This window comes from Coptis chinensis, chromosome 7 (genome assembly GCF_015680905.1).
Source record: "Coptis chinensis isolate HL-2020 chromosome 7, ASM1568090v1, whole genome shotgun sequence".
In the NCBI taxonomy this organism is placed as follows: domain Eukaryota; kingdom Viridiplantae; phylum Streptophyta; class Magnoliopsida; order Ranunculales; family Ranunculaceae; genus Coptis; species Coptis chinensis.
This window is the reverse complement of record NC_141462.1, coordinates 45,896,078-45,923,041: the sequence shown is the minus strand read 5'-3', so window position 1 is coordinate 45,923,041 and position 26,964 is coordinate 45,896,078. Positions and strand designations below refer to the sequence as shown.

The following is a 26,964-nucleotide window of genomic DNA, read 5'->3' as shown; positions in this document are numbered from 1 at the left end:
GTAGTTATTGCGACGGCGTTAAGGGGAGGGGTTGAACCATTGGAGCTTGATTTCAATCGATGGCGCAGCATTGTATAAGTCTCCAAAGCAATCACGGTCACTAAGTGCAGCTTCTCTTGCAAAACAGGCACGACCTCCCAAAATCCTCAAAAACCTAAAAAAACACAACTGCTCTATTAAAAAAAGTAGGGGCATTTCCGTCAAATAAAAAAACAAACTCACGCCAAGTATAAATACCATTTCTCTCTCTTTCTTCACTTTATATAAATTTTCTCTCAACTCATTTTCTTTTTTTATTATTCTTCGCACGCTTTTTAACAAACAAACGGAAAAGAAAACAAATTTACAAGCCCTAAAATAAACAGTAAGTCTCACCCTACTTATTTTACTCGTCTGTAAACTATCTATAAATTGAAGTATTGAAATGCTACATTTTGATTATGCATTTAAGTTTTTTTGATTGGTTAATTTAATTATGTACGTTAGTTTAGGGTTTTTTTTGGTTTATGAAGTTGGGTTTTGAGGTCAGTAGAATACAATTTCCATCGTTTTAGGGCTTTAGGGAGATAAATTATGCATGCATGTATGTTCACTACTGTTTTTTTGAAGTCTGTTATGATAATGTCGCTGTTTTGGAATTGTGATTGTATTTTTTCATGTGGAAATTTAGATATTTGTACTTTTGTCTGTTAGTTGGGGGAGTAGAGTAGTGAATTGCATTAGGGTTACTTGATTTGTGGGTTTTTTAAATTAGGGTGTGTTTGATTTGTGGGAATTATTCCCACAGTCATTTTAGAGTAAGGTGAAATCTATATGGGTAGTTGGTTTTGATAGGAAAGGTTTCCCAATTTAAGAGCTATAATTCTGCCCAATTCTCCCCACTCCCTAATTGTAAAAGATTTTTAATACAGTTCTGACAGAATAGGAAATGGTTCCAAAATTTCACTCCCTAATTGTAAAAGATTTTTAATACAGTTCTGACAGAATAGGAAATGGTTCCAAAATTTCGAAGTGGTCGTGGAGGCTGGGAAGGAAGGAGATAACTTGTGGACGGAGGTGATCATATCCAAGTATGGCTAGAAGAAAGTTGAATGATTTTCTAAGCTTTGTTCCAAAGCAATACAGCCATGGGTTATGGAGGGCTGTCATGAGTCTGGAAAATAGATTTAACTGGACTTGCAGTGTGTTTGTCCTCTCCCATTGTGTAATTTCTTTTTATATCAAGAAAATAAATTTTTATTGGAAAAAAGAGGCATATATCTTGATGGCTTCAAAGTGATGATACAAAATATATGATGAATGAACTGAAACTCGCAAGAAAGTTGCAACGAACTGCTGGAAGTTTGTCTTTCATACCACATGAATTCATTCTTTTTAGTTTTAATGTGCTCTCTCTCTCTCTTTCTCCCGACTTTTTTCTCCCTCTTTTACCTTTTTTTTGTTATTCATTTTATATTGCCCCCGGTCTCCTTTGTAGGCATTTTTTTTTCTTCTCTGAAGAATGACACTTGTTACTCGATCCGGTTGTAAATTGAAGGATGTTGGAAACAATTCAAAAGGAGAAAACATTGGCATAAAAGGTTCAACTGCTTCAGGTTCTACAAATTCGGATACATCTATTTTAAGAAGATCTACTAGAGAAACCCCTTCAAATAAACAAAGAGATTCAAGCCCTTTGAATACAAGAAAGTCCGAAAGAATTGAGAAGCGGACACCGCCCACTCCTCCAATCAAGAGGAAATCTGAAAGAGTTGAGAAGCAGAAGATGCCTAGTCCGTTGAGAAGGTCTGAAAGAGGTGAGAACAGCCGTTCTTCATGTTCATCAGAATCGAAGAAGTCTGAGAATGGTCTAGAGCTTTTGGACACTAAAAATAAAAAGGACTTGAGAGACAACAATGGGAGGAGACGCACAACAGACAACCCCAGAGACAGGAAAAGAAATGGGCAAACGGATCGTAGGCCCGCTCATTTATTGTTGGGAAAGAAAAGACTGGATGCTCGTAGTTACAGGGAATCATTACGTCAAGAGCAGCCTACGAAGAATCAGGAAGCAGGTATATTGAAACTCTCCTTATTTATCGTATAACATGATTTAATTTTGTGTGCGATAAGAAAATCATTAGGGCGTAAATGATGGGTGTTTTATAGCTCTGCTTACTTATCTTATATTTTAGTTGCCTACACTTTGTTCTTATCATTTTGCTTTCAACATTGTAGATCTTAATAAGAAAAAGCTGGAAGAGCATGATGACACATCTCAAGGGGATACTGACCATACAGAAGCTGGTACTTCCAAGGAAGTTAAAGATGGAGCTGACTGTGTAAGAAACATGGAGGAAGTTGAAGAAAAAGATGCTGGCGAAGGATCAAAAGTAGCTGTTGAAGGCCCCAGTTCTGGTTTAAGAAAGTTGGACCTTGGGATGTCAAATGTTCTTGGGGAGGTAGAGCCGTCTCTTGTTGGCAGGAAGCGTAGAAGACATTCTGATGAGCTTTGTGAATCCAATAATGAACAAGGTTCACCTGTGTCCAAATGCGAGGATAATTCTCTGGAATCATCTAAAGAAGTGTGTGCTGAAGCGGAGACTGCGCAGTTGGATTGCTCAGCAAGGGAGAATTGTCCAAATGTATCTATTACTTCAGAAGGAAGATCTAGATCTGGTGATCAGTGTTTAAAAAGAGCTTCTGATGTTGGTAATTCCAAGAGAAAGAGAAAGAGAAAGCCAGAGGGTTCTAATTCTGATTCTGATGCTTCAGTGCCTGCTGCGAATGAAGAGATCTATACTTCTGGCAATGCTGTTACTTCTGCTAATGCTCTGAATTCACCGCCATCTGAAAGAACGAGGAGCACTTATCTGGAGCTATGTGATGCTTGTACTAAAAGAAAAAGGTATTTCTCATTTCTAGAACCACTGTTTTGTACACCATATATTGGATGTTTTCAGGAATATTAATATCGTGATGCATGGATACTTGCACCTAAAACAAGGGAAGGCAGTTGGTATTGCTCTGTTGAGAAAGACTTGCATATGTTTTAGATCATTCTGCCTGCCTTGCCTGTTTGCTCTTACAGGCGCTTGATAGACCTATCAGTGATGAACCCTACCTAATGAGGGACATGACTACTCTGTATCTCCCTTTTGTAAGAGGGCTTTTGGGGGATATATTGTTATTTTCATACCAATCTTTGGTTGCTATCAGAAGCACATGTGTTTCGCAAGAATCATAGATAGTGGACTTATGGCCTAGTGGGTGATTTTCCGATTTGCAAATTGCAATGCAACTTACTTTGATGGCGCTTTTTGTTATTTATTTATTGTTTTTATTTTCTTTTTCTGAGGTGGGGAGTGTACTTTTGTTTGCTCGGATATCCAGTTTAAAGTTGGTTTACGTGTTAGTTTCTGCGTTAAAACCATACTATCTAAACTGGAGACTTTATACCAATTTCAAAGTGAATCTGATGATATGATTTATAAGGATTTGTTGTCCTTACAGTGAATTTGTTGGATTTTATGCTGAAATACATAAATAGGAAACTCATATATGTACTAGGGAAATTGTTTAGTACTGTATTTCATGCTTCTGTGTGGCCAGTAGAGTTTTTTGACTGCAAAAAGATTCTCAAGGTAACATTCTAGTATGCCTAATGTTATCCAAAAGTGTTGCACAAAACAATTTGTGGATCAAACGACTTATTTAAATAAGTTTAGTGATGTTTGGTTTTGTAGAAGCATTCAAAATGGTTAGGTTTTACTGAAAACAGATTTGTGAATCAAAAGTTATGACATTCTGGCTTTTGTAATGGATAAAAACGGACTTTTTGACATTTTGACTTGTTGATTAAAACAGACGTCAATTGAAATATACCTATTTGGTGTCTTATAATATATCCGAATTGTTTCGAAGGCATGGTCTTTGGGATGGGCTGAGACATTATCCCAAAGGAATGGGGGAGAAATAGGTTACAGACTATTTCCAGCAGCCAGTCAGCAGAAGTACAAGATGACCCTTTGGGATTATTTGGTGACGTTAGTCTGGCATAGAGAGCATCATCACACAAAATCAACATAATCAATACTTCTAACCTTGTCAGATGTTGCAAAAAACAGTTCTTTCAATTCTTTGCGATCTTACATAGATGAAGTTAGGTATGTTCAAATTAGTTCATTTTTACTAAAATCCATTTTTCCTTCTAGTTCACCTGGGGAGAGGGTGTGAGTTTACGTCTTAAACAAGAGTACATCTAACTAAGAATTATGGGAATTAAGTGCCTTTGAAATTAGTTGTTAGTTGTGAACTCCACTTGCAAGTAGCGAGTTCAACTTCCTTAGCCCTTACCAGTTGAAATCACGCACGGAAGTTACATGGAATGTCGTGTTGTCATAAACATAATGAATTTTGTGCTGTCGATCAGATACGGGTATCCGCTTCATCGATTCATTTTCATTATTTGTTTGGGCAGGTTAGAAGTGGATTCACAGAAGTGTAATATGTGCTCTTGCAGCTCTGGAGGGAACCATAATTCTTGCAGTGACCCTTCTCCTGAGGTTTGATCCCGTATCTGTCTCTTTTAATTCTGTCAACTCTTTCTTGTCAATCATTATTTTCTATACTTGTCTGGTTGGGTTTACAATGGGCGTTATCTTTCCAATCATTTTCTTCTCACAAAAATGAATTTGAAAATGATAATTAGCCTTTCCTCTTTGTGATTCTAGTTTCTGCTGGAATGGATTTAGAATTTGTTATTGGAAGCTTGTGCGAGAGTAGCTGGGAGTGGGGATTTAGAAAGTTCATTTTTCAAGTACTCCTTTGGCGAGAAAATTCTAGTAAAATTATCTGATTTCTTGGGATTATAGAAATGCTAAGTTACTCATGCTTATTGACATTTTGGAACTTCACCATCATTTCTTTAGTTGTCATTGTGATCCTTTGTTTACTTCAGGAGTTCTTTTTAGAGGGTAGACTTGTCGGTGGGCTTTGCTTTCTTGGCCGATGCATCTTAAATGGGTATACGTATTTTTTTTTAATGGATTGGTAAACTGAAAAATCATTGTTTAGATGTTTAATCCCACGTAGGATATGTAAAGCCTTGCATAATAATATATAGATCCTGGGGCTGCTCTACTCATCATAATTGTTTTTGAGCCGGATGCCTAAATTTAATATGGTACTGGAGCAGGCTATTGCGTTCGGCCCAAAGGGCCCGTTTACCCAAGTATGTTGTCCATGTGTTAGGCTCAAATAATGCCACACGTGATGGGGCGTGTTGAGATTTTACACCCATGGGATATGTGAAGCCTCGCATAATGATATAAAGTTCATGGGACGCTCTATTCATCGCCAGTTGGTTTTGAGTTAGATGCCACAATTTAATACTCATTAAAGTGGAAAAACAAGATACATCCAATAAATGGGGTCAGTAGGTCCCATGTCTGGCTTCCTTAGCAAGGCACTAAGCTAAGGGTGATCCAAACTCTTTGAAAAGTTACAGTAAAGAAGAACTCTTTGAAAAGTTACAGTAAAGAAGAATCTTAGTTGAATACAATTTGTGTAACTTCTGTCTCTTTTAAGTCGAGTCACCTAAGCCCATCACATTGTAAAAGCTAGATTGAAAGAACCAGCCGGTGCAAGTTTTCATTGTCAAATGTCTGCATATTAATTTCCTTTCATAGGGCCCATACACTCGCCATTGGAATGTTCTACACTAATCACTTTACCGTGATGGGGAGTGAATGGTTGATAAGAGTATTACCAAGGCTTTATGTTTTCTTTGACATACTTAAAAAGTCAGTTTCTCTGTCCTTTTGTTCTTTGACACAGCTGTTTCAGTGTTTACTAATTGTATTGTTTTGACACAGGAGGTTCATCAGCACGCAGCATTTTTTTCGAATCCTGAAAACGAGGAGATGCCTATAACTTGTGTACTGAACAATGAGAATAAAACAGATGCTGACCAGATTGAAAAGAAAAGTGGAGACGATGTTCATCTTCTTAAAAATGAGCTTTTGCCCGAAGTCGAAAGGTGTGCTGCAATTCATTCCTATATTTATTTTCATGTTCATGTTATCTTAGGCGAAGTTGTCACCACGAGCATTTTCTGTTTCAGTCATTCTTATTTATTAACCTTTTCTTCCAGGAATTATGTGCCTGATCAGACCCATCTAGACAATACAGCTGAGATCTCAACCCCTTTGGCAACGGTAACCATTTTTTTTTCCTCAGCTCTGCCTGGTCATTTTTTAATTAATGTTTCCAATGAGCTTATTTATTATTTTGAGCATTTTACCGAGAATATTTTCATGGACCTTTATCTTTTGTATCAGGATGGTAGTGAACATGGATCCAGGGATGGCTTAGGACTCAATGAAGAATCTTGCAAGATGCTGCGGCTAGAGGAGTCTTCTGTGAACACTCAAACGGAATGTGACCATAATGCATGTGTCGTTTGCAAGCTTGGTGGAAAGCTTTTGTATGTAGCCCTACATTAACTGGTTTTCTTTTCTGAAGTACTAATCTGAAGGTGGCAGTAGTTTTGATATGAAATTTTGTCTATCCGAAAGAAAAAAGCCTTGCTGTCCAAGTTGCTTACTGCCCCATTCTTAATTATGTTGGGGGTTTATCCATATTAGCGTTAAGATGTATGGTTTCCCATTTCTTGAGTCGTATGTCAATTCGACAGATGCATAGTATGGCTGTAGCTTTTTCATAGCCTTTCAGGGACCCTTCTACCGTTGTAATAGTTTCTAGATATTCGCACATCCATTGACATGGATGAGAATCTTCAAGGAGATAAAAATTGAAATATTTATGCTACTCATGTAGACTTAGCTATTGACAAGTGGAAAAAGCTCCAAGATCATGTAGAGTTATGCGTTACCCTCAAAGTAAAAGGGAGATGTTAAAAATGGACAGTTAAAATGAAAAAACAAGGCCAACATGTATTTGTATTGTATTTGTGTATCTGTATTTGTTTCATGAATTGTGTATCTATATATCGATGAATTGTGTTTCCTGATTTTATGTATTACAATATCCATATTGTCGTATAAAATGTCAGGTGCTGCGATGGAAAAGGGTGCAAAAGAAACTATCATCTCGATTGTCTTGATCCTCCATTCAAGGTTGTTCCACTTGGAGTTTGGCATTGTTCACAGTGCATTAAGAAGAAGATACAGTTCGGTGTGCATTCTGTGTCTAAAGGAGTAGAGTCTTTATGGGACATTAGAGAAGAGGAGGTGTCAGATTGTGAAGGTATGGTTGCAACTTGCAAGTGAATACTTTTTTTCTGAATTTCTTTAATTTTTTGCACATCTAATTCTCTATGCCCTCTAATACGAGGATTATTGGTGTATTTTTGCTAATATTTACTACGTAAACCGATGGTAGGGATCCAGAAGCAGAAGAAATATTTGGTTAAGTACAAAGGTCTTGCTCATGTTCATAATAAATGGATCCTGGAACATCAGCTGCTTCTTGAAGCTCCAGTGCTTGTCGCCAAGTTCAAGAAACACCAGGTTTCCCATGTTGATATTTCCTTTCAGTATTGCAATATGACAATATGTCATTTATGTTTTTCTTATAGTGAGTCACAGTCAATTTGCGCCTTTTGGATTTCTTATACCACTTTGCATTAGTGGATACGTGTCCCTGTCTTCATTTCTTTTTTCTCATCTAGGTCCTTAAGTCGGAATGGACTACACCACATCGTCTACTACAGAAAAGAGAGTATGAGTGGTTTGTGAAATGGAGTGGTCTTGGATATGAGCATGCGACATGGGAGTTAGAGGATGCACCCTTTTTGAGGTCGCCTGAAGCTGGGACCCTCATAACGGATTATGAAAGTCGTCATCAGAAGGCAATATCGGCGTCGAATCCTTCGAGGGAAAAGGTTTCTCTTCACTTATTAACACTTAAAAGTCATCTCTAACTAAGGATTGCTACTGGAAATTTTAAGTACTTCTTATTATTTCATAGACCAAGTGTTTTTAATAGTGTGGGTTTAATGTCTTCTTTTGATAAGCTCATTTGATTGGAATGGAACTTGTGAGCTTGAATTGCTTTTTATTGAATCCAATTCTAACAAGGATACTGGTTGAGCTGGTCAGCCAATAAATACTTTCCCATTTGCCCAAGCAACATAAGCTAAACCGATAAAAAAGGAGAGGCTAAACCGTTTAGAAATGTTTGCAGATTAGCTATTCCTTTCATCTCTGCCAAGCCTGCAAGAGGTCAGCGATGCTGCTCTGGGTGGATGTAGGATAACTGGAGTGCTGAAACTCTCTTTCATTTTGTTTCAAAGAAATTATTTTGGTGTGCCCATTCAGTTTAATGTACTAGGCGACTAGGTGTGGGTTTGTTTGTGCCCATCTACTATGTTACGATCTTGGGCTGCTGATGGACCAGATTCGAGCTGGACCTGTATAGGTTTAGGATGGTTCCATTAAGTAAATATATAGGTCCAAGCACAGCTTTGATCTGACGTATAAGGTTGGAAATCTAGCCTGAAGCCTGAAATCCAGCCCACAGCCCAAAAATTCTAGGCTTTACCAAGTCGGAGCCCGATGCTAGCTGGAACTGAACCAAACCCGAATTATTTGGTGGTTGTGGAGCTTATGCTATTATATCAGAAGATTAATCGTCGACTAGTCACTACTAAGCTGATCAGCTTTGCTAATAAACCCCCCAACTTAAGTTGGGGCTCAAATCCCCGAAAAGTCCCTCTTAATCGTCCAATTTTCCGATTAATTTCCCTTTTGACTAGGTCCTTTTGCAGATTACTACCCGTTCAACAGTTTTCTTCTCCCTGAGGTATAAAAGGAAAAGCTGATAATATTTTTTCTTCCCTCTTTACGTATAACCACAAATGTTAGAGATAGTGGTGAAATTGTGTTTAGGGATTTTTGTGTCTTCTTTTATTCAATTTTATTTTTGAGTAAAGGTACACGAAATTCTGAATAAAGGTGCATGGTAGAGGGGAGGGAGATGATCATCCGTACTTTTTGAACTTCAAAATTTAAACTGCTGTACATTTTATCCGCAGCTCTGTTTTAAAGCCGTGTCGACGAGACCTTCAAACTAGACCACTCATTGCCACAAAATTGTAGTGAATACATATTTTTTGTTTGGTTCCTTTGTAGGCGAGTTTGAAATGCGATAGTGTCCTGACTGACATAGCCACTGGTGTATGCGCTAAAGGAACATGAAATGTCATGAGTGCTAGAACCGCGAGTGGGTGTGTTGAGAGGTGCCAAAGGCACCTGTCTTTTCTTGAGTGGTATTTTGTAGGTGAGCCAGAGGAGATTGGAATTATGCCGAAGGCACGGTACACGCCTCCAAGTGCATTAGCTACGAGTTGGGGCACCAAAGGTGCATCGAGAGATGCCAAAGGCACCCTAAATTTCTTGAGTGGCGTAGCCATAGGTTTTTGCTAGTATATTAAAAAAAAATCTATAACCTAGCCACCTAGGGAGGTTTGAACTTAGTTGGCAGAGTGTTTCCAGAGACTACCATTTGGTGGAACAAGAAATCAGACCTTTCACACTCTCAAAAGTTGTCTGTGGTTGATGAGCAGCGAGTTCAAGATGTCATGGTGGGGATGGGGAAGCTGACCTTTGAGGAATGTCTGTTTTATTGCTTCCATAGTCTGATAATTGTGACACAAATACACGATCCCTGATGGAATTCTATTTCAAGTTTGGTTTTGCTTGCATTTTGAAAGATGTGATTAGTACTCCAATGCCCTTGTATATTTTATTTTTTTAATAGAATTTGTTTACTTAGGAAGCAAAAAACAAATACTGATCCCTGAAGAATGGTTTGAGAGAAAGGTGAACTTGATTGGTTTGCCTTTTTGTTTTTTTGAGTTTTCAGACAAGTTATGAACTGACCAACGCTTTTGGTTGTTGTGAAAAAGACAGATCCCAAATTGAAAGGGGTTGTGTCACTGGAAAATTCCAGTCCAAGATCGGACAGAGAGAAAGACAAGGAAGTTTTGGTTCGAAAGGAACCAAGTTGATATTGTGATCAACAAGTTAGAAAGACCACTCGAGAAAGTTAAAGGAGGGTGTAGCAGTGAAGATCGAAGAGGGATGAAGAGCTTAAGAAGCTGAAGAAAAAGGTTCTTGGTGTGGGGTGAATGGACAATGGGTGATAGTTGGATGATGATAGCATGGAGTAGAAAGACGAGAAAGGAAGTGAGGTTAGGCTGGTGGCTATACAGGAGGAAGCAGTAAGAGGAAGGCCTTTTTGGTAACCTCATCATTTGCCAAGGAATTGTGATCCAAAGGTCTCCGGTTACACTAAATTACAAAGAAACTTGAGTTCTTCCCCACACTACCTGTCAAAGGAAGTGAGGTTAGGCTGGTGGCTATACAGGATCCCCTCACTACTTCTGTCAAAGTTGCCTTGCGCATACATTTGGAAACCAGATCAATTTCAAATTGCATGTGGATCCCTGGGACGGAACCAGGATTCGAAGTATGGGGGTGCTAGAGTATATGAAGTCAACAGTTGACTAAGGGGTGCAGTAATAGACCTTCTGGAAAAATTTTGAGGGTGCAAATCCTTGTGGTTTAGACATTTTTCTAGCTAATTACTAATAAGTTGCGAAGTTTTCCCACACTCTCCCTGGTTCCATTCCTGGTGGCCTAAGTGGTGAAGCATTGGGGATTTGGGCCAAGGCTTTGGGATCTATTCCCACCTTTACCTGATATTCTGGGAATGTGTCGGGCTGGGTGGGGAATTAGGGCTTATGGATTAAAATGAATAAAGTTGTAATTTTGTAGCTATCGAAAAAGTAAGTAATGAAAAATAAATAAGAAATCAATTTTGACTTGCACAGATTGTCTATTTTCTCTTATACTTTGCAAATGTTATGGCTAGTGAATCACGTCTAAGGTATGTAAATGTCAAGAGACCTTACAAATTAATCTAAACCATTGATATTTACTCACTCCAAGAAGGTATGGTCCTATGGGTTTGCAGAATGGTTTTACGACTCGAGTTTGAACTGGCTGGTTTGAACCGGAGTCGGAGCTGCCCAGGTCGACTTTTTTATGTTGAACTGGTTAAATATAGAAACGGTTTAATCGCTGGTTTGAACCGTCCGATTCAAGTTAGAAACTGGTAAACTTGGTGGTTCAAGCATAACTCGGTTAAAAATCGGTTCAACTCGGTGGTTTTTACTCAACCCAGCCGAGTTGACTCAACTCAAATATTAAGTACTTTCCTTTATAGTAATTTTTAGGATTAACAAAGACCTGGCCGGGTTTTATTTGAACTGGTCTGGCCCGATCCGGTTAAAAAAACAGGTTCTGAAAACCATGGTTTGCAGGCTGGAAATAGATTAATCACTGTTGCACATGATCCAATTAGTGATTGCTTCACTTGGACTCACAACTCAAAGGATACACAACAGTGGGTTGGGTATTGTCACAGCGTTTATCAACATATACTAAGTAGTGTGTGAGCATTGAGCATACTACGTACCGTGCGAGCATGAGGAATGTTGAGAGAAATGCAATTTGATAGTGCATATAAAGTGTGATGAATCTTGTGGTGCACGTGTCCAAGTTCAAGCCCAAATCTTTTTGTCATTTATATTATTTACTTTAATTTAGTTGACCCATGTGTAATTAGACTATTGGTTTGCTTTGTTGTCAAACAAACCCCAGGTTAAAATGAGGGCTTGTAAGAGATTAGAAGGTTGCTGGTTTTGGATTAATGAATTATAAGTGAGGCTCTTAGGGTGTTCCTGTTTATAGATAGATGTTTGATCGAAGTTTTGGCCGATAAGATCACATCAAAGTGTCTGATGGGTGGAGAGCGTTGCCTAGGTCTGATTGTTGGACTTACAAAGGTCTGAGATAGATAGACCTTGCAATTAATTGTTAAAGGAAAAAAGAAGGGGGATTGGTGGAGGTGGCCTTGGGTGATTGTTTAGCTGCTGTTCGATGGCGTGAGGGTTGAGTAGAGGGCCAGAGACACGGACCATTAAAACACAGCCCATCTTTAAAGAAACTTGTGTATAGGTAATCACTGCCAAGTGATTGATACGTCTACATGTGTGCAATAATTGGGTGTGCAAAACTTTTATGTACCCTCAACCCTACCCTATTGTGGATACTAGAAGACACCTTTTTGTGTTTCCAAGTATCGCTTTGTGTTATGATTTTCTGGTAGTATATCATCTTTCAATTATGGGAGCTTCTTTCCTTGTTGCAGCACTGTATTGCACTAGGTAGTAGGTACTGCAGCCACATATAAATTTTAAAGATTTCCTCATATGTGCTAATTGCCATTACATGCATCTAGTTTTTAATTAAATATTAGCATTGCCCTCCTAGTTAACGTTGCGTATGATTACTTATTTTCCTTATTCACCTTGTATACTCTTTTACGTTGTTATTCACACTTGCATTTTCTTTGAATTACTTATGGCCGTTCTATATATATTAGCCTTCATAGTTCATTCTATGTGCTACACTTCCCTATTATTTTTTGCTTTGAACATTCTGACACATTGCATATGTATGTGTCATCAATTTTATGCAGTTACTGGAGCAAAGAAAATTTACATCCTTTAAACTGTCAAAGTTGCCTGGCGGAAGTGTATCTGGACCTGATAATGATCATCTAAATTTTGTGAACAAGCTTCGTGAGTACTGGCACAAGAATCAGAATGCTGTTGTCGTTGATGACCAGGTTGGCGCTTGCTATATCATAGCTATCCTTATTTGTCTTTGAGTTTTGTGGTTATCTATGATAAGTTTGTGCTTGATGTCAGTTCTATCCCAGCAGTACCTGACATTCGTTTGACCCAAATTCAAGCATTAAGCCCCTGTAAAGATTTAGATATGTAGATGGAAAGTTATTGACCTAGAAATTCTAAGAGTCGGCAGACATTCATAGTGGTGATTCTCAGTGTGTGCTGTTTTAATCCCTCCCCTCCCCCCCACCCCACCCACCCACACAGAGGGAGAGAGACACACACACACGCACACACCAACCAACAAAATAGCCAAATTTTTATGGTAGTTTGTGTTTCAAGTCTTTATTAGTATGATAGTATCTGATGAGGAGCCTAACTTGTGGATCACGAGGCAGTTTTTTTATCCTTTGAATACTATGTTAGCTGTCAATCAACAACCACAATCTTTCCATTTTTCTATACAAAAGTTTGGAAACTATGTGAAAAACATTTGCAAGAAACTGAAACCAAAACTAGGAGAAAATTATACAGTCTAAACCAAACTCCTCATTGCTTTTGGATCTCTTACACATAATTGATGTTCTGTGAGATGATTATAATATCAAGTGTTATTCTTGCATGAAATTTATATTTTGAGAGAATATGTATGCTGTCGTGTAATCGTTAACTTTCTTTTAAGCTTGTTTATTACTTGGAGTCACGAACATAAGAGTCCTGAGGCAAATCAAAGACCAATTTGAACTGGTATGAAGAGTTAACAATCAAGTATCTAAGACTCTTCATTAAAATGCTTGGTTGTCACCATGCCACACAGTAGGTAAATACTAGGTTTTGAGTCAACATGTCCCTTTTTGTTACTTTATCCATGATGAAGCATTGACTATAGTATTTTCTATATTGTTGAATCCTTTTTGACCTGTATCTAGATATTCAATGAAATTCTGTAGACCTGTATAAGCTAATGTTATATATAGACATTAAAACAAATTCTGTGAACTGTTGCATATAATACACACCTTTCACCTAAGTAACACGGACACTTCATATTTTTTAAAAGATCCGTGTCGGACACAGACACTCGGGCACGTTGTGCATACGATTTCAATCTAGGGTTTCTGGACTTTCTTCTATATCCTAAAAAACAAAGAAAATAATCTATTAACATAGTTACAACTTCATGATATACCACTTTCACAGTTATTTATTTGTAACAAGGGCTTTGTAAGGTCTTGACCCCAAGAATTAGTTTTGTAACTAAAAAAGTCTTTTTATAATTACCTGCATCCCCGTGTTGGACACTCTGTATCCGTGTCAATGTGACTTAGCTTTACAGACTTGGTTCACATGGGTTGGCTTATAACAACTGCCTTGGGGCTTGTGGTGTTTACCTTTGTTTTCGTTGAGTCATTTCTTTATAAAACGCTTGCAATTGAAGAACATGAGTATGTAAAATCATCTATTTAGGTTGTTTTGATTGGGAACCAGCTTACCTTTCCTTGAAGGTGTCAAGTGACGCACCTTGAGAGTCCCATTTTGGGTGGGAGAGTGGTCCTGTTTTTAACCCTTGTGGCTGTGTGGCTTGGATGGGCATTATGAATGTTATTCCTGTCTTTAAGAATGGTATTAGATATATAAGACAAGATTAGTTTTGGGAGGATGCTTGGTTGGGGGACAACCCTCTTAGGGAGAAGTATGCTAAGCTTAAAGGGGATACCATTTATGAATGCTTGGAATCTTGGGATCGTCAACGGATTAGCTTCTCTTATGGCTAGACTTGGAAGTGTTAACTTAAATCTGTATATTGGTTTTTTCTTACGAGGTCTTTGTATTTTACCCTTTGTTCTTGGTTACCACCTACTAGTTATTTCCACCCAATCTTTCCTGGGTTCCAGAATTGGGGGTTCAGAGGCTCCTACTACACAAATTGCATTCTTTGTTTGGTTTGCAGCACTGGAGCGCATTCTCACCAATTATTATCTTAGAAAAGGAGATTTTAGGGGCCAGATTCCAAATTTGTATCCTTAGTGATCTGGAGTTGAGGAGTTAGTTAACCATGCATTGCTGTGTTGTCCTTTCTCTTGGCGAGTTTGATCTTATTTCCATGAGGATTCCGAGTTGTGTTGGGTAAGTCCTAATAGGGTGGTGGATCACCCTAGTTATTGGGTCCCTTTTCCTTTAGACGTCAGTGATTCGGGTACCGTTTGCAATCATTTGAGGTGCATGCTTGGAGTGGAACAGGAGACGTTTTGAGGGTAAACTATAGGACTTTTTGAGGGTCCTTATAGCTATAAAGGCTTCTTTGTTACTGGATTAAGGTGTTTCTGGACCTTTTGAGCATTTTTGTGGCTAGATGAATATATGTATACAGATTCTTTGTTGGTATGTATGGGGAGTTTTGGTATTTCTGGCTGTATTTTGGTTTTTGTTTTTTTTTTCTTTCTCTTGCTTGTAGATCTTCTCGACCTATTTTTTTCTCTTGGTTTAGTGAAATACATCACATTACCGATCGAAAAAAGAACAAGAATGTGCTTGTATCCTTGGTTTAGTAAATAATACTACTATGAGTAACGCCAGTAGGAGCTTTATGAGTCTTAGGTTAAAGGCTTCAATCAGTTGGTACTGGTTTGTTTGACGAAGATGACTTGAGGGTCTTTCCTAGCAATTGTAATCTCTGGAAAATCCTCTTCTCTTCACCAATCTTCTCAGCTGAAGTGTCTCTCCTTCCATTATCCGTCCTCTATCTTGCTTAATTCTTCATATCAGAATCTCTCTTGGAAATGGATGCTCAGGCTATGGGAATTTTTTTTGGGTCTCACCTCCACTAGTGTATGATTGGCATAGCCTGAACTCATCTTAGGTTTGGAGCTTCATTGTTTAACTGGTTTAGTTTATAAGGAGAGCATGCCTAGTGGTGATCTGGGTCAACTTGTTGGCTTGGTTGTCGTGGACTCGTTTGATCCTACTGTGTTTGGGGGTTGAGTTAGGGAATTGGCTTGCAGCATGATTCAATATATTTTTGGTGTGCGACATATTAGAGCTATCTACTTTCTTACATTTCCTAGCTTTTGCAGTTGGGGGGGAGGGGGTGTAGGGAATTGGCTTGCAGCATGATTCAATACATTTTTGGTGTGCGACATATTAGAGCTATCTACTTTCTCTAGCTTTTGCAGTTAGGATGCAATCTTTGGGCCTTGACTTTGCTTGCCTTATGATGGTCATTTGCGGCTTGTGGTTGGAACCTCAACATGATTGGTTGTGGATTTATGTTGTGTAGAATTTTCGGCTTGGGTTGATATGACTTGCTTTGGTTGTGCCTCACTCTGTGGGATAGATTGTAATGGATTGGAACTCCCTCTAATGTTCATATTCTGAGGGAGATACTAAAATATTTATGCTTTGGCTAGTGGTACAGGTTGGGGCTGGACAAGCCCTACAAGTTGTTTCCCTAATGGAAACATGTGTACAGATATGTTTTTACAGTTGAGGGGAGTGATGTTGGTAGATAATCCGCTGAGATATCACACACATAACAAACAGGTTTTAAAGTTGGAATACGAACTACTCATGTAGTTTCATGCTGAAGTAACAGTGTCATGCGTCCATTGTTGAGTATGAGCTTACTGTTCAGTTGGTGGTTGGCTACCCCTCGAAGAGTTAATTGATTCATATTGGACTGAAGCCTTCTAGGAGCAGCAGTTGACTAGTTTTAAACAATATCAATTGCATCGAAGGGGATGAAGCTGTAGTCTTCTAAGTACTTCTAATCATATTTAATATGCTGTATTTAGTTATTCCATCTCTATTCTTTCAGTTTTCTCTGTCTCATTGATTTGGTCTTTACCTGAATTTTGTTATTCCTACCGTTCTATTGCTACTTGCTAACTCTTTTTTTTTTTTTTTTTGCTCGGTAAAAGGGATATTTCATTAATAAAGGAAAAGTAGGCTGAGAAGGTCTACATTACAAGAGAAAAACCGAAAAATAAATATTTACAAGAGATGAAACAAAACATAAGGAAAACCCCCAAGACATGCACCGTCACTCCATGTCTAAGAACATAAGACGGTCCCATCTAGCTACAACAAACTCAAAGAAACATCCTCTAAAACATCAATATGTTGATGTATGGGTTTTATATTTGCAGGAAAGAATTTTGAAGGCCGTCTTATTTATCTTATCTGTGCAATCTGATGTATGCCGTCCTTTTCTTATCATCTCATCTTCCTCTGCTATATCTGCTTGGGAGGCTGAGTTCAAACAATCAGCACCATCAGTCAATGTCGTAATTTACACTGGGAACAAAGAAGTCCGGGAGAGTGTACGAGCTCTGGAATTTTATGAGGACGGTGGTTGTGTGATGCTTCAAGTACTTTTATCACCTATAGATGCTATTATTGAGGTAACTTGATTTTAATTGGTATATATTGCTTTTCAGAAGCTTTGTAGTCCCATGTGGTAATATTTAAGTTGTTTTATGCATCAAGTTTCTCTTGGCTACTGCTACTATAGGTATACTTACAAGAAACTAAGAACGTTTTGCCCTTCCTGAATGTAATGAAAAATTGCTGAAGTGCCTATTGAAGATGGGCATCCAACTTAAAACCAATTGGTGATAAGTGGAGAGGCCCCAAGACTTATATACTTTGATGTGTGGCTTAACATAACCCATGTGGGAGTAAGCATCTCAACAGTGCTATCTATACTGGACATTCTCATGGTTACCTGACAATCAGATCAACACTGGATGGAATATATCCTACAAGTGTTTTTCTTCAAAAATTTCCATTCGTTGATTTGAGTTGTCTTCGAATATTTTGGTTCTTTAATCTCGTGATTGGTTTCAAGCCGCTTGATGATTTGCAATTTATGCATACAATATTGTGGACAGTTGGGCCTCGTCTTGGATAGTTGATAGTAAAAGTGGTTTTAAGAAAATTTATTGTTTCAAAGTTTGCAACAATTTCTGTTGATAAATGGTCTGTCTTGGCTCGTTTTGATAGTAACACATGGAACTAGATTTTGAGCCGGTGTCAGTTTACTAAATTATTATTGTGCTTTTGATCAACCTCCATAATTATATATATCTGCAGGATCAAGAATCCTTGGAATTGATAGGGTGGGAGGCAATTATCGTTGATGAGTGCCACCGCTCAAGAATGTCCAGATATTTTGAACAGATTAGGATGCTAACAAATGGATTTAGGCTTCTGTTTCTCAATGGTCCAGTGAAGGTATCTATTTATCTTATTCAGATCCCCTCCTCTGTGTGCGTGTGTTTGTTGTCTGTTGATGTTTATCTCAACCATCGTTGTTGACTGTCCAGGAAAACATAGTCGAGTACCAAAATCTTCTGTCATTTCTCGAATCTGGAAGTGACAGAAATGGTGATGCTAATCTGAAGATTGACAGTGTGAAGAATGATTCTGGTCACTCTATTAGTAAACTGAAGGAGAGGTTTTCTCATTTTGTTGCATGTGAGCGAAAGTCAGTCTCTTCTAAGTTTGTTGAATATTGGGTTCCTGTTCAGCTTTCCAATGTGCAGCTTGAGCAGTACTGTGCCAGTCTACTTGCAAATTCTATATCACTGCGTTCGTGTTCAAAAAGCGATCCTGTTGGGGCCCTTCGGGACATTCTAATATCCGTCAGGAAGGTCATACACTGTATTTCTATTGTTTAGTTTCCATTTTCCTGATATGTTTTCTAGTTCCTTACATTTTATTATTATTATTATTTTTTTCTTTTGGCAGTGTTGTGACCATCCATATCTTGTGGATGAATCCTTGCAAAGCTTGCTGATGAAAGACCTTCCAGAGGTTAAGTATTTGGATGTTGGAGTAAATGCCAGTGGAAAGCTTCAAGTTCTTGACAAGATCCTACCAGAAATTAAAAAGAGAGGCTTAAGAGTGCTTATTCTTTTCCAGGTATTGGCTTGAACAATATCTGTGTCACTTTCTTATCTGTGCTCTGTAATTTTTTTTTTAGTTTCGGAAGTCTATTAATTGTAGCATGTCTAGTGATCTCAGGTATGTTAGGCTTATAGTCTGTCGTTTTGCGTCTTTGTGTGCCTCCTTTTAATGATCTAACTCTTAGGGAGGCTTGTAAGGTTTACCCTTTTGCAATATAAACCGGTGGGGGTCTGCCTTGACCCCATAACTTTTTCAAAAAAAAAAAACTGTGCTGATAATATGGTGTAGTGGTTCATTAGTTTGGTAAGACATTGAGTGAACCAACCACAGATTTTGGGTGTAAAATATGTAAGGTAAGTTTGACTGAAGAGATATTGGTATGAAAACGCTCGTATCACTCTTGAGCTGTATGACACTCAGATGTTTGACCATCTTTGGCTAGGGTGCTTTCATTAGAGTCAAATGGTGTTCTTTTTGAGTAAGGTTGGCAATTGAGAATGTTTTATATCTTTTATGCAGTCTATCTTTTTCATTTTGATTCTTAAATTAGTATCTTCCAAAACAAAGTGAACATGTAATTGGTTCACAATCTTGTAACCACATCTCATTTAATTTTCGGTTTTATAATTTTTTTTTTACTGTTTGGTGTGCAGTCGATTGGTGGTTCTGGACGGAATTCAATTGGTGATATTTTGGATGACTTTCTGCGCCAAAGATTCGGGCCAGATTCTTATGAGCGCATTGATAGTGTTTTAGTCAATTCAAGGAAGCAAGCTGCCTTGAACATGTTCAATAGCAAGGACAGAGGGAGATTTGTTTTTTTAATTGAAAATCGTGCTTGTCTTCCAAGCATTAAGCTCTCTTCAGTTGATATGGTTATTCTTTTTGATAGTGATTGGAATCCATTAAATGATTTAAGAGCTTTGCAGAGGATCACTATAGATACACAGTTTGATCAACTTAAGGTGTTCCGTTTTTATTCATCTTGTACTGTGGAAGAGAAAGTCTTAAGTTTTGCTAAACAGGAAATGATTCTTGACAGCAATGTACAGAACATAAACCGTACTACTAGTCACACTCTACTGCTTTGGGGTGCTCAATTTCTTTTCCACAAGCTGGATGAGTTCCATGGTGGCTGTACCCAATCCTCTGCTTCAAACGTCTCATGCGAGCAGTTATTTGTGAATGATATAGTGCAGGATATGTTGAGACAACTACCAAATTGTGCTGAAGATAATGGCCCAAAAAATTGTAAATATGTTAGAAAGGCGGAGCAGAGTGGAGCATTTTATTCTGGAGACATTCTCTTACTTGGGGAGAGGGAGATGCAATCAAGGGTTGATGAGTTACCTCATGTTCTATGGGCAAATGTACTTGATGGGAGGCATCCTCAATGGAGATATACTTCTGGATCATCTCAGAGAAACCGGAAAAAAGTTCAAAAATTTGATGATTTACCCTTAAAACCTCAAGTTGAAAATGATGAAATTGTAAAGAAGCGAAAGAAAGTAGATACCAATACTCTTGACCCAAATACTCCTGAGAGTTGCCTCGATGAGAAAAGGAACATTGTTAGGATGGAGAGGGAAGGTAACTGACAGACACATTGAACTTGTGTGATTATTTAGTGTATATTTTTTTCAAGAGAAAGTCTTCCATGGAAAGGCTTTTCCCCCCTTGTTCCTTGTCTTAGACTTATATTTTGAAACTGAGGGTGATCATTTTTTTCTGCAGGAACACCACGTACTCAAGTTGGTAATGGGTCTCAAAATTTGCTGACCTCAATAGCTGATACAAATTCTATGAATCAGTCTGTCTCGGACCAACCTATGGTTGAATCAGAGGGAACAAGAAATATTCATGATTCAAAGAAGGACCTTCATCTCTCTTTGAAGCCATTGATTTCAAAGCTTTGTGAAATCCTACAACTTCCAGTAAGAATCTCTTAGAACTCGATCATATTCTTTTTTTCTTTCTTGGTTTTCACCTTTTTTCTATTGTGTAACCAAAGAGATGTGATCTCTTTTGGTAGGTTTTTTTCCTCGAGAAATTTATGTACTTTATGAAGTCACAATGATTTTTCATTTCTGCAACAGTTGAGAATAGTTTTGAATGTCCTCCCTTTTTGGAGAATGCTGGTGTCAGTCTGTATAAGCGCTGAGTTGTCCATGTATCTTTGAGTCTTTTCGCCAAAGACACTTAAAATGTTACGGTTTTTTAATTCTGTCTGATGTGGATTCTTTTGATCTTAAATGCAGGAGGACGTCAAGAGTATGGCTGGAAAGTTTCTCGAATACATTGTGTATAAGCATCGTATCAGTAGGGAGCCAGTGACGATATTTCAGGCATTTCAGATATCTCTGGTTAGAATATTACCCAAACTGTCATTTCCTCTTCTCTTGGAGTATAATTTGCACTGTGAACAGAGGATTGACTTAACTAGTAAATATAGACATTGTTAGAAACATCTGTAACCACATGAATTGAAGAATACGTTCCTTGAGTGAAATTTAGATTGAGATAGTAGGATACAACAATGATGGTGTGTATGCAGTTTCATTGTTATGATCTTGACTAAGCCCCACCTTGTAGGTTCCGTTTGCATTTCTAACTGCATATAATAAAGCAAATGAGATGAATGTCGATCTTGCAGAAAGTGGTTCATATTTCGAAAATGAATGCAGTCTACTAATGTTTATGTATTTTGAAATTGGCAGTGTTGGTCAGCAGCCTCTTTAATGAAGTACAAGATGAGTCGCAAGGACTCCCTTTCATTTTTAAAGCAGCACTTCAACTTTCAGTGCAAAGAAGAAGAAACACAATCTGTATATTCGAAATTGCGAACACTGAAAAAATTGTTCTCTCAAACAAAAAGTGTTGAGTCTATTTCAGCAGACAATTCCTCACCAAGAGATAAAGAGAAACACTTTATGAGTGTGGGGGCTAAGCAATCAACATTTTCTGCTCATCATGAGTTAGAAGATGGGGAGATCGGAGAGAGTCGCCAGTGTTTCGTTCAACAAAATTCTGCCAAGAAAAAGCAGGATGCTGAAGCTGTAAATGCCAAGATATCATTAAAAAATAATCTCTCTATGAACTTCAAAGTGAAGAAAATTCATAGGCGGAGAATGAGAAAGCTGTATCAAAAGCAGATGGAGGAATTTGAGAAGTTCAATAAAAGTAGGGAGAAGATTATGGAGAAGGAAATAGCAGAGCTAGACAGACAGCACAAGCTGGAGTCCATTCTCATTCGTAATATACACAATCAAATATCAATTAGATTAGAGAAGCTGAAGGCGGTAGATGAAGAGTTTGCAAGGAAAAAGGAAGAACTAAATATTCATTTGGAGAAACAACAGAAAAAACTTGAAGACATGCAACGGACAGCAAGGGAGGAAGAAACACGGATGAATGATCATTGGTTGGAAGAAGCGAAATCTGGAAGATCTGTGGATGCATATGATAAGGAGCACTTGTCAGAATCTGGTTTCAGAATGGAAAGTATGGAGGAACTTGAGCATGTTGTAGTCAGTCATGAGGTTTCAGGTTCTGGGTTAAGAGCTGAACACTTGAATGACTGCGAGCATGATGAGGTTGGTTGTGAGAACGCAACTACATCATCTAGGACGTCTTCAGAAAATTCAGATACCAACGGAGCTGTATCAGTATTGCCTTCTGAAGGCGTAACTGTTGAAACCTCTGCTGTAGTTCCAGATAAACTGCTTGGGGCTGAGGCATCAGAACTACCACCTCTTACGATTCAATCATGTGAAAAAGGTGTTGCAATGGATACTTTGGTTCCAGAAGACACAGCTGATACTAGACCAGACCAGCAAAGTAGACTAGCTGGTTGTGACTGTGACTCAACATTTTCAGAGCAAACTGCAGTTGCACCATTGGGTCAGGATCATGCTGCCCCTTCGCAAGATGATCAGGTTCCATTACTTCAGGTGTGGACCTTTTTCTTGTTTTGATTCTGATCTTAAGTAGTGTCATCTGTTGTGGCATTCTTTAGTTCGTCTTTATTTGCACTGTCCAATAAGATATATGGCATGATTGAAGTCTTATGCATTCATCTATGTAGCGCACTTATGTGCAGTGGCACACTGATATGTTTTTTGTTGGGGGTTCTTGTCCTCACAAGTGGCTCTCTCGTCTCAGCTCTTTGAGAGTTGGTTGTGTATGTCCTTGCAGTTCAGGACCACAAATCATTATTCAGGGTAATTGGATAGCTTAGGCATCCTTACTTATTTCATTATTTACATTGCGTATGTTGATCATCCTTTTTGCTATTAGTGTTTGCATGTGTACTCAGACTCATCGATCTCCCATTTTGTTATAAAAAAAAAAAGCTTTTAATCTGCAGTTTCATTCTCATACTATTTCTTGTCAGGTTCCTGTCAGTGAGCAAGCTCAACCCTCTATACCTGAAGTTAGATTAATAGAAACACAGGGCTGTGAAGTGCAGAATTCATTGCAAGCTCACATTCAGTCATCACTGCCTACTTGTGCTGTGTTATCTGGTCTTGTTGATGACAATACCCCTGTTCTTCCACCTGCTGTTCAGTTGAATCGGTCTCCTTTAGTTGCTCAACCATCCAATGAAGAGTGTCAACCTGACATTTCTGTACCTACTGTGGTTAATCCAGAAGAAACAAGTGAATCAAGTCAACAGTTCGAATCTGAAATACAGGTACCACCTGAAGAACAAGATGTAATAATTAATCACTCCTGTCCAGTGTCTGACAATCAGTTAATGCATGATGGTTCTCAGCAGACTCAAGTTCGGGTTCCAGCCACAGATCCAGCTTCCACAGAACAAAGTCCATCACCTCCTGCTGAACAAAGTCCAGCTGACGTCCCTGCATCTATTGAAAGGCATAATTGCCTTCAACAGTATGAAGCTCAAATACATCCCCCTGTAGGGGACCGTGATCCCATGCATGACACTCAATCCAGAGTAACTTCTGCTCAACCGACCGAAGTTGCCTCACATCCCGCACTACGAGTGCAACCTGACCTGTTTAATGACTCTGTTTCACAATCCAGTGGACAATCACAACTGCATCTGCCTACTGTATCAGCTGCGACTGGCAGTGGATCTCATCTGTCAGATTATAGGAGCATGGGAATTCTTCCTGAGTTTCGTCCACACCCTCCACATATTGCTCCTGTAGCTTCCCGGACACCTCAACAGTTTTGCCATGACCCACTTCAAAATGAACTTGGAAGAATACGTAGAGAAGAAGAACAAGCCAACAAGATGCATGAAGATGAGGTTTGTGTTTGTCTCTTATGTCTGCATGCCAATGTTTAATTTTGATTGCAGTTATTATATATGGAGTGTGCTCATTCTGTTTCTTTCTTGTGCTTTTACATATGAGTAGAAACAGCGGCTGACTTTTGAACGTGAAAAAGAGATAGAAGTGATCCGACAGAAGTACAGTGTGATGCTTCAGGATGCCGAAGTGGAATTCAAAGAGAGAAAGAATGCCCTTGAGACAAATTACAATATAGTACACATGAATCGGATTCTAGCTGAGGCATTCAGGTTCAAATGTGATAATAGGATGGCTGTGGCCCCTGGACTGCCTCAAGGTATATAATGTTAGAGCACCCCTTTAGTTTTTTACATCTGTTATGTATTTATGGTTAAGACTATAGTGCATAGTTGGCACATGCCATGCACATGTCATTTTAACGTAAACACTTATAAATAGCACGAAGAAGAATAAAACAAGCATTCATTTACTCTTAAACTTATTTTACACGTAACTCATTCAATTCCCCATCTGAGAATGAGCGTTGCATGGACTCGGCCAGTACATCTCCTGGAGAAGTCTGGGACAACATTTTCAGTTAAGAAATGGTGTGTCCGACATGGGTGCGTCTTCCTTTTTGAAGTGCCCATTTCAGCGTAGCTGAGAACTAGAAGTCAAATTCCTCAGTCTAGTCATGAACACAGCTCTTACTGGCTGATCCTTAATTTTTTCCAAGGATCTGAAGATGACTCAGTTTAGGCGAGTCTTGTTTCCGATTCACAATTCTCTCTACTTCAACTTTTCAGGAGCACCTCCAGGATCCATGCAGCAGGCATTTCATTCTTCATCACCGCAAATTGCAGAGAGACCTGTGCCTATTATGCCTGGTGCACCTACATCCCCACCAGTACAAATGGTCCACCAATCCTCAGCACTTTTCTCAAGCAACCCAGTCAGATCACACTTTGGGCAAGTCCTCTCTCCATCTGGGAATCAGCAAACTGGATCTGAAATGCGTTCCCCGGCCCCACATTTACAGCCTTTTAGACCTACGACCTTTGTGGCAGCACCCAGTCTCTCGCCTGTTTCTTCTGTATTGCCAGGCCAGCAGACACTTGGTGTTCCGACCTCAGCTTCTTCAGTACGTCCACAGCATACTCCCCATGTGCCTCCGTCCATGGGACCTTTTAGCAGGACCCATCAATCTGAAAATATGACTGCTTTGCGAGGTTCTCATAGTTCTTTGTCTGCACTTGAGCTGCTCATGGACACTGACAGACACCCTAGTCCAAACCAACCAACTTTGTTACCGCCGTTGCGAGATATTGGGCAAACCAGTGACACATGGGGCATGGCCGAACCAACACTGATTGGTACTTTACGTGGCCCTGCAGTTCACTCAGCTAATGCTGCTGGCATCGTTTGCTTATCCGATGATGATTAATTGATGGGACAAGATCTTCGACATCCTGCAAATTTCTCCAACTTGTTTAACAAATTCCATTTGCAACTGCCCCAACTTGCCGCGTAAGTCCAATTCCAACCTCTGGCCAGGACTTGAAAACCAACATTTTGAATCAATTTTGGCTACCATGTACAGTAAAATTCTCCAGTAGCTGTGCGATTGTGACGGTTATGGTGGGCGTCAATTCTAAGCGACCAGGTTCTTCGTGTACTGTATTTTCACTGTTGCGTTTCTGGGAGTAGTTTTTGCCCACTTACATATGCGATTTATCTGTTCTGTAAATTGTTGTACAAAAATGTTGTGGATCTCATTACAATGTAGGCTTTGCTCATTTGTAGTTTTGTACAACTGCAAGCCGGTGTGGTCAGAACCACTTTAGGGGAGGTTGCAAATAGAACATGAGGGACAGTAACGTAGCAGGAAAGAACATTATAGTTACTTTTTCACTATTGTAGTTCATACAGATTCAGACGGCAAGTTGATCAGCAGTTACATTGGTATCCAGTTTCTGCGTTTTTAGTTTTACAAGACGCTGAGAAAAAGAAAAATGCTGCAAATAGATCAGCCGGTGAAGTTATCAGCGTTTGTGGCAGCAATATGCACTAGATTATATAGCTAACATGGTTCTTAGATCAGGCTTGATAGAATGGTAGCCAATGTTTCCTGCATTATATATTCACTTGTAAGTTCAATCCTGCCACTTAAATACACTTTAAACAAGAAAGATCTGCATTATCCACAACAAGGAGTGACTCTCAAGGACAAAAATGTCGAAAAAATAACTCTCAAGGACACTTTTTTATTTTTGTAACTCACAAGGACCGGGTAGATGAAAGGTCAAGTATATTCTTGACGCAAAATTAAAACGGATTGGGTAGATGAAATGTCAAGTATACTCCTGACGCAAAATAATTAACGTTCCGGCCTAGACGAAATGACCCGGTGTATTAAGTAGGTATAAACATTCAATGTTTATAATTTTTGGGTATGAACATTCAATGTTTATAGTCTTTTGGGTATGAACATTGAATGTCCATACATGAACATTCAATATTTATAATCCTTGGATATGAACATTGATTGAGTATGAACATTCAATGTTCATAGTCTTTTGGGTATGAACATTGAATGTCCATACATGACCATTCAAGACTATGAGCATTGAATGTTCATACCCAAGGACTATGAACATTCAATGTTTATAGTCCTTTGGTATGAACATTGATTGTGTATGAACATTCGATGTTCATAGTTTTTGGATATGAACATTCGATGTTCATAGTCTTTGGGTATGAACATTGATTGGGTATGAACATTCAATGTTCATACATCAATATTTATATAATAAAAAGTAATGGTGTGGGGCCCACGGGGACTCCATCAAGTGGTTGTCATTGTCTTTTAGTAAGTTGTGACATGGTAGATCCAAGTGTTTGGAGAGTTTGTGTAATTTTGTTAAGTGTAACCAATACCATGGGATCTGTCTAAAAATCAACCAAAAGTCAACAATTGCGGCTGGGCTTATAAATTGTTGAAATTTGGCAATAAATTGTTAGGCCTCCAATTGATTTGGGCTTATAGATAATGGGTAATTGGGATGGCCTTGCGGCTGGACTTATAAATTAAGT

The 26,964-nt window shown here is 38.7% G+C and overlaps 1 protein-coding gene across 7 annotated transcripts; it reads left to right on the top strand.

Moving 5' to 3' along the window:
- MOM (ATP-dependent helicase family protein) lies at positions 1-25,840 on the top strand. Of its 7 annotated transcripts, none has more exons than XM_086569827.1 (23): positions 9-364; positions 1,478-2,054; positions 2,218-2,887; positions 4,460-4,544; positions 5,856-6,019; positions 6,134-6,197; positions 6,321-6,466; positions 7,055-7,248; positions 7,384-7,511; positions 7,673-7,885; positions 12,550-12,699; positions 16,849-17,103; positions 17,795-17,935; positions 18,028-18,354; positions 18,452-18,625; positions 19,264-20,200; positions 20,345-20,544; positions 20,869-20,973; positions 21,328-22,560; positions 23,004-23,303; positions 23,388-23,888; positions 23,998-24,208; positions 24,678-25,840. In XM_086569827.1, exons 2-23 carry the CDS (start codon positions 1,502-1,504, stop codon positions 25,313-25,315), a joined length of 7,389 nt encoding a protein of 2,462 aa, XP_086425953.1. In that variant the 5' UTR covers positions 9-364; positions 1,478-1,501; the 3' UTR covers positions 25,316-25,840. The 7 variants fall into 7 exon arrangements, with proteins under 7 accessions (XP_086425957.1, XP_086425951.1, XP_086425953.1 ...); XM_086569826.1 differs by having other exon boundaries at positions 23,385-23,888; XM_086569825.1 differs by having other exon boundaries at positions 8-364; positions 5,859-6,019; positions 23,004-23,888.
- Positions 25,841-26,964: the final 1,124 nt, after the last annotated feature.

What these genes read in the sequence shown, in the direction of transcription:
- MOM (XM_086569824.1), top strand. Translation starts at nt 1,502, where the DNA reads ATGACACTTGTTACTCGATCCGGTTGTAAATTGAAGGATGTTGGAAAC. An exon ending in GCAGTGACCCTTCTCCTGAG is followed by an intron (nt 4,545 to 5,855) that starts GTTTGATCCCGT and finishes GTTTTGACACAG; the next exon opens with GAGGTTCATCAGCACGCAGC. An exon ending in ATCAGGTTCCATTACTTCAG is followed by an intron (nt 22,561 to 23,003) that starts GTGTGGACCTTT and finishes ATTTCTTGTCAG; the next exon opens with GTTCCTGTCAGTGAGCAAGC.